Source organism: Protobothrops mucrosquamatus, unplaced genomic scaffold (genome assembly GCF_001527695.2).
Source record: "Protobothrops mucrosquamatus isolate PMUCROS unplaced genomic scaffold, P.Mucros_1.0 scaffold1633, whole genome shotgun sequence".
Lineage (NCBI taxonomy): Eukaryota > Metazoa > Chordata > Lepidosauria > Squamata > Viperidae > Protobothrops > Protobothrops mucrosquamatus.
The window spans coordinates 67,589-75,325 of record NW_015387792.1 but is presented as its reverse complement, the minus strand read 5'-3'; the positions used below and the strand labels follow the sequence as shown (position 1 = coordinate 75,325).

General features: G+C 39.6%; 1 protein-coding gene across 1 annotated transcript in view; it reads right to left on the bottom strand.

Annotated features, from left to right (window-relative positions):
* Nucleotides 1-289: 289 nt before the first annotated feature.
* Nucleotides 290-7,737, bottom strand: part of CHRNA2 (cholinergic receptor nicotinic alpha 2 subunit) — a 14,925-nt gene continuing 7,477 nt past the window's right edge. The window contains exons 4-5 of the mRNA XM_029285410.1: nt 2,847-3,939; nt 290-415 (exon numbers count right to left, since the gene is read on the bottom strand). Of these exons, the coding sequence (XP_029141243.1) occupies nt 290-415; nt 2,847-3,939 (1,219 nt within the window). The remainder of the gene's footprint in view (nt 416-2,846; nt 3,940-7,737) is intronic.

Below are 7,737 nucleotides of genomic sequence, written 5' to 3'. Positions count from 1 at the left end.
TAATGGTGACATGATTTTCTCTTGATTTTTGGTAAAACAAAAATATGTAAAATAGGTACACAAAACCTCAAGTATAAGTTCATATTATTGTTCTTTGTTTAAAGTTTGGGGGGTTTTATATGATGTTAGTAACTGAGAAAAATATCTGTTAAAATTCCTGGCAACAGATACAGGACCAAGACGATGATCCTGTTATTGGCTTCTTTAGGAAGGTGAATGGAAGTTTGGGTGGCATTTTTGTGGAGACTGTCTGGTGGTGTTGATATATTTAAAGTTCTTCATCCTGCAGCTAGATCATGCCTGCCAGAAATGGAGGAAGAAAAAGTCCAATTGTCCCCAGCAAGCAGACAAAAATAAACATCCAGAGGAAGATGCGGTCAATCACCATGGCAACGTATTTCCAATCTTCTTTGACCTGCAACAAATGAAAAACCATGACTAGGGCAACTAATCACCAAGTTAACTGGAATTCACCATGATTGGGATAGGAAAACTTAAAAACATACCACGAATGCTTCAGTAACTTAGACCTAGAATGCAATAGGTTAAGTAAGCAAGTAGGCATAGTAAGTAACAATATGCCATACTATAGAATAATTATCCATCAGAGTTAAAATAGACAAAAAAAATTCAGACTGGGCTGAAAAAAATCCAGCTGAGCACTAGATAGCAGCAAAGAGGATACTTTATGTATCCTATAGTTATCTACTGAGTAGTTGTCAAGATTTTGGTATTCCAGATCTGGCAGCTCTACCGAGTATAGAGAATGTTCTGGATGAAACTATTCATCCAGTTGGGTTCCTTCGGGGGTTGGGAAGTTTGATTAAGAAAAACAAAATCACCTGGGAAAGATTTTGGCAACCTGTGGGGAGAGGTATAACATTTCATTTGGAGCCCACAGTTCCATCTAAATTGGGTGAACCTGAAATGGGAGGCCTTCTTTAAAAAGGGGGGGGGCTAAAACCAGTATCACATGCCATATAGATCAATGTCCCTACTTTTGTACATTGGGTGTTCAGAGAGAAACGAAGGGACAAACCAGCTATATTTCCTCTCTAGACCATTACCAGCCCTGTCTTTCAAGCAGGGGGTGAAGTCACAATATGTCCGCCCAGGGTAAAAGAGTGAACCTTGCCCAGGAAGGAATTTCAGGGATGGAGTTCCTATGGGCAGATCAACCTGGACCCGTGATGTGGGAGAGTTATGGTCTGTGGGTGATACTAACCATTGTGGTTGGCTGAGAGGTTTGTGTCACAATTGTGAATGTGTAATCCTCCAGCCTGTAGAAAATTATGGTAGCAGAGATGGCACTGCCTTAACTGTTCTGCCTCAAGGTCTTTTAATGACATGCAAATGAAAGAAAGTAGGTAGTGGATTCTGCTGGCTTTGTTTCCCTTCCCACTGAGCATTACATGCAGCTTGGAAAATATCTTACCAATGCTGATGCTACTTCTTAATTTGTGTGATGAGACAACTTTAGGCAGGGGTAGATGTGTTCCTGGAACAGAAAGTTTAACCACCCTCCAACTTTTATTGCTTGACTGCTTGACTGATTGATTGCAGAGGCTTTACACTGCCTCAGTTTCAGTCACCTCTAAGAAATTCACAGTCCAACAATAGCTCTAAAAAAGACAAGGTGGTAAAACGGTGTAATATAGCTTCCCACAACATTAATTTATGGCATCACATCTTTCTCAGCAGCCTGGTCTCCAGAGGCCTTCCACAATAACCAGGAACCAGAATAAACTATTCCTTAAGGCAGGGGCTGGAGGGGCTGGTGGTTCATAGAGGAATCCCATTTCTGTACTCCCTGCCATTGCCTAAGTAATAAGGTGCCAGTATGGAGATGCATTCAAAGAGTGTCCGGGGGCGGGGGGAGAAAATTGCACCAAACCAGTAAGAAAAGCCTAGCCAAAATATTTCCTTCTTCCAGGAAAATGGGTGGAAACAAAAAGGTTTTGTGTATCCTATAACTGGATGTGCTCTCCAGTCACAACACAAATATACACACACATATCTCCAGGTGAAAGCCCTTTCGGTGAAATGGGTTACTTCAGTTTGTTGATTCTTTCTGAAAAGAAAAAGGAGCATCTTGTAAAATCCCAGTGAAGTTTCAGCTGGAAGGAGCTCCTAAGGTTAAAACGAAAACTGCATGCCATATCTGGCAGACAATGAAATCATAAATTAACAGTGCAGCCCAATGCAGGCTGAATCAGCATAAGCCCATTAAACCTAATTGATCTTATGCGCAAATAAAAAGACTGTAGAATAAGTTAAATGAGTCAGCAAAAACAAAATATAGGTTGTGGGGGTGCAGTGGGAGAGGTTCATGAAATATTTGTCCTTGAATTACTGTGTTAATATTGTGATTTGTGATTTTGCACTAATTCTGGTTACACTCCTTCCTACTCCCCTTTTTTTTCACAAAAGGTTGTCTACCAGGCTTCTACTTTCTCCAATCCTTCTATCCTGCTGGGCTAATTTCTCTCTTAGATCGAGTTCCATCTTAGAATTTTGGTCTGGCAGGGGTCTTCAAACTTGGCCCTTTTATGACTTGTGGACTTCAACTCCCAGAATTCCTCAGCCAGCGTGCCTGGCTGAGGAATTCTGGGAGTTGAAGTCCACAAGTCATAAAAGGGCCAAGTTTGAAGAGCCCTGATCTAAGGGCTAAGAACATTCTTGCAGACAGGTCTTCAGTCTACTGAATTTAATTGATTCCACATGATTTAAGTGGAAGCTGGGGCAATATTCCTCAGAGCTAGGGCTATATGACAAAAGATGGACTGAGTAGGCCAAAGTTCCAATCCAGAAAAACAGTTTTTAGTATCTTAAACTTAGCGACTCACCGAGAAATCTGCATCCTCAGCCCGCAGGTGATTTGCTATGTAGTGCACCCCTTCCAGCGCCTTCAAGATGCTTGGAGACAGCCGGATCCCCTGCTCAGATGAAGCTGAACTTTCTGTTTGGATAGTGGCTGGGCGATGAACCAGTTCCACAAATCTTCTTCCCAGATGTTGAGCACTGCTGTAGTGATATTGAAGGCGTTGATGATGACAAATGCTTGGTAGGGGTAGTCTGCCAGCCTGAATCATCTCTTCGTGATTCTCCTCTTCCTCGTCCCATCTATCATCTACATCTGTCTCCAGCCAACACCTTGAAGTGCTGAGGTTTACTGGAGGCATGTCATATTGTGCAATTACTTCTTCACTTGTCACCCTCAACCCTGAAGTTATTACTGGAGGACGTTTCATGAAGAGCCAGCGGGGAATGAAATCCAGAAAAACATTCTGGACCCAGTGTGGCATCTTGTGAGTACTGGGTGAGCGATGATGGACATTGAGAACGAAAACTGTGATGACAATGGAGAGGGTGACAAAGATCATGGTGAAAAGCAAATATTCGCCAATCAGTGGGATAACTAGGGAAGTGGATGGAATGATTTCAGTAATAAGTAGAAGAAAGACAGTGAGGGACAGAAGGACAGAGATGCACAGGGTGATCTTCTCACCACAGTCGGATGGCAGGTAGAAGACCAATACAGTCAAGCAGGAAATTAGAAGGCAAGGGATAATGAGATTAATGGTGTAGAAGAGAGGCAAACGGCGGATGATGAAGCTATAAGTGATGTCAGGGTAGATCTCACTGCAACAATCGTATTTCTTGGTATTATAAGTGCCCACTGCACTGATAATGGCCCATTCCCCACTTTCCCAGTAGTCCTTAAGATCTACGTGGTGCTCCATACTCTCCAAGTCAATCTTGGCCTTGTCATAAGTCCATGAACCAAATTTCATTTTGCAGTTTTGTTGATCAAAGGGGAAGAAGGTTACATCAATGCTGCAGGAACTCTTATAGATGGCTGGTGGCACCCATTTCACACTGCCGTTAGAGAAAAGGTGAGCCTTTATCATATGGGTGACAGCAAATTCTCCATCAGCACTTGAGAGAGAGAAAAGACAGGAATTAAGAGGAGACTGTTTAACCTTAAACAAACTTCTTGGGTGTTGAGGCACTACATTGGGACAGCATTGTAATCCACTGAGTTAAAGCCAATCAAGAAAGTCTTCTTGTATATTGATTTATTGTGACAAAAACCTTGAGGAACCAGACAGTCCTCTCCTCCAAAACAAGACTATTTTGAAACTCACATTTTTCTCTGTTCACAAATATTATTTACTAATACTAAGAAAACACATCTGCACAATATTTCGAACCCTAGCTTAAGAGTTAAGTATAAGTCATCATTCAGTAATGTTATAAGTATGGGCTTTAATAATCCATTTGCTTCGGCAATATAACTGCTAAGGCTTAAATCATGTAAAATAAGGAGGATGAAATAAATATAACTAGGTTGCACTGTGCCTATGATCATAGCTGCATGGAAATTGTCCTTTTAGAAAGCTTGAGAAATGTCAACTGAACTACTTGAAGATGACTTTGGAACTAAAAAGCCACAAGTAAAGAAAAATAATAAATGACGTAGATTAACATCAGATTGGAAATCAATATTCATTTTAATAGCAGCTGCCAGAATTCATATTTATTAGCCCTCTTGCAAGCTCTGTTCATCAAACCATTTAGCTCAGATTTGTTGGCACCCGCTTTTTCTGACCCTCTACTTCAGGGACAATGTAAAACTTGTTCTGTGCTGCTTACCAGTACTTCTGTAGGATTTCAGATGAATTTCTGAGCTCTGTCTGGTGATACTGGTAACCAAACCTGTGACCTTCCTCATCCAGAGGCTGTCCTCCACCACAAATACCAGTGGCAAACCCATCTCATAGAGACTTGGGGTGTCTACAAGGTGCTTGTTTTGGAAGAGCTACTGAAAGCATTTTAGAAAGTCAAAAATGTCAAATTATTTTAATAAACTGTCTGACCTTCAAAAAGGCACAGAAAATATAACTGATTCCAACCTCACAGCAACTGCAATGCATATTTAAGAGATGCTTTTGTGCAGGTTAATAATATATTGACGTATAAGCCTCGGCAGATGAGAGCTGATATGGCTATTTGCTCAGAAAGCACATGGGATTGCACATTTCACAACTCAATATTACTTTAATTCAAACATACATACTTTATAATTTGCATAGTTTAAGAATTCGTGGTCTGTTATTCCCTTCACCATTTCTGGTGATGACTGCTGAATTGGCTAGTTCATAGCAGCAGCATGTGGGAAAGAGTTAAATGAACCACTCCCTCCCAGCTCCATAGATTATAAACAGAATATCCGGGTTGGAAGGGACCTTAGAGGTCCCTTCTAGTCCAACCCCTTGCTCAAGCAGAAGACCCTGTATCATTTCAGACAAATGGTTGTCCAATCTCTTCTTAAAAACCTCCAGTGATGGAGCACCCACAACTTCTTGAGCTGTCCCACTGACTGGTTGTTCTCACTGTCAGGAAATTTCTGCCCAGTTCTAGGTTGCTTCTCTCTTTAATGTTCTTCCACCTATTATTTCTTGTCCTGCCCTCAGGTGCTTTGGAGAATAACTTGACTCACTATTTTCTGTGATAGCCCCTCAAATACTATAAGACAGCTATCAGGTCTCCCCTAATCCTTCTCTTTAATATGCTAGATATACCCAGTTCCCTTAACCGTTCATCCTACAGTTTAGCCTCCAGAGCCTTTATAATAATTGTTGCTAAATATACCAAATCTGGTATATTTATGTATATTCTGGACAATCCTGTCTATCATCCTTCCCATCAAATGCTCCCCTCCTCACTCCTCTTCCTGCCCACAACTAAGAAAATGTCAAAGATATGAGACAAATAGACTAGAACTGAAGGCAGAACTGTTATTATTCATGAGGGCCATTTGATGGCAGCATAATACCAGCCAATTGAAGAAAGCCATTCCTCGCAAATTAAACTAAGATTTGCACACAGACAGAAAGAAAATATATTTGCCAGTATTCCTTGGAGGAGAACAGGCTGGGCATCATCCTTTAAGTTGCTACTGAGGGAATACAACATTTCAGCAGCTATTAAAAGTGGACTGCATCTTCATATTGTGTGTGCAGTGTGATTGCAGAAAGTAATTCATTAATCTGTTAATGTTGTGCTATGTTTTCAAGAACAAACCCAAAACACAGCACAAGTTTGGAACTGCAGAGGCCACAAATTTTGCTCAAGGCCATTTATGAAGCAGAAGAGATCATATCTGGATAAAGTATGATTTGTTGAAGCAATCACAGATTCATCTAACTTAACATCTTATTTCTACCAGAAGACAGGGGCTTCTAGTAAGCAGGACAAGAAGGGAACAACAAGGATATAAAAATAGCATGCCTCACCTAAAATGTCTCACATTCTGACAAAATATTTTACTGGATAGAAAATCTCACCATGAGGATGAAATGAATACCCAATTTGCCTAACAGTATCCTAAGTCCCATGAGCTACAAGTAGCAAATTGCACTACACATTGGAAAACAACTGGAATGTATTAAGATTAAGCATCTTATTAAGCTGTTTCTTTACTTGGAATAAACAAATGATTGTTCATATGCTATTGTACAAGTAGAAGGACTGCTAGTTTTTTGAATGACAATTATTACTCTGTACATCTGCATTTCATTTCTCTTAGAGCTTATTGTTTCGTATCATCATGATATCACTCTCTCTTATATCATTTATTGAAGTCTACCAGCTGGTGGAGATATATGTATATTTCTGAAATGGCAATAGCTGGATTTTCTGCATGATTGCAGGATGGACATAACTTATAGATATGTTTATATTTCAGATGTATTGCTATTCTACTAAGAATGCAAGGATGGTTGACGCTTTTGGAATTATTCATGGTTGAAGGTCTTCATCCTCTTACTAGCTAACACTTATTTTATTTATTTTTTCATTTTATGTTTTCATTTATTTTAGGATTCAGATGTAAATATTCATAAATATAAATATTCATAAGAGTGTCCAAAATGAAGATCTATCTTATGACTGAAATATATAGAACTTATCCTAATGAAGTGGTGTGGATATGGATGTGTATGTTCTGTCTTTGTGTCTTTTTTCTCACCTTTCAGTGGACTACTTGAGACATGATTCACCCACATCAAAATTAACAAGTAAAATAACAGTACATATGACACCATCATTCTGTCTCTCTCACACACACACAATGTAGAGGAACACAGAGATGATCTTGGAGAAGGTACATGATGACCATGAATGAGAAATAGGTTTAGCCCAGGGAAACAAAACAAACATGAAAAAGAAACTTAAGACTGCTTTGCTGTTGACTCTTTTTTTATGTAGGAGAGAGGGAAAGCAAGTCTGACAGGCTTTCAAGATTCTATTATTATAGCCTATGTCAATAAAGTAGTATTTCTTGTGCTATCTATTTCCTGACCCATTTACTTTAAAGTGCTATACACATGCATTTGTGTCTGTGGAAATGTACATACTTAGCATATCTCTGCCCTGAGAAACTCTGGCTCTTAACTCCCACAGTCACATAGAAAAATTTGGCTTATCTTCAGTTTAAGAAAATGAACTTCTGTGTAGCTTTTTTCTATGTAGGATGTTGCCAAGGCTCCTCTATTTCATTTGCATTTCTAACATCCTTTCAAACTGTACACAAGAAGACAGATGAATGCCAAGGACATGTACCAGAAGGCTATGGCTTTCCACAAAAGCAATCTTCTCTCTATCTCTAAAATATGAGATGCAAAAAGTCACATTTGGGAGAAATGAGCAGACGCATCATGGAATGTTTTTTTT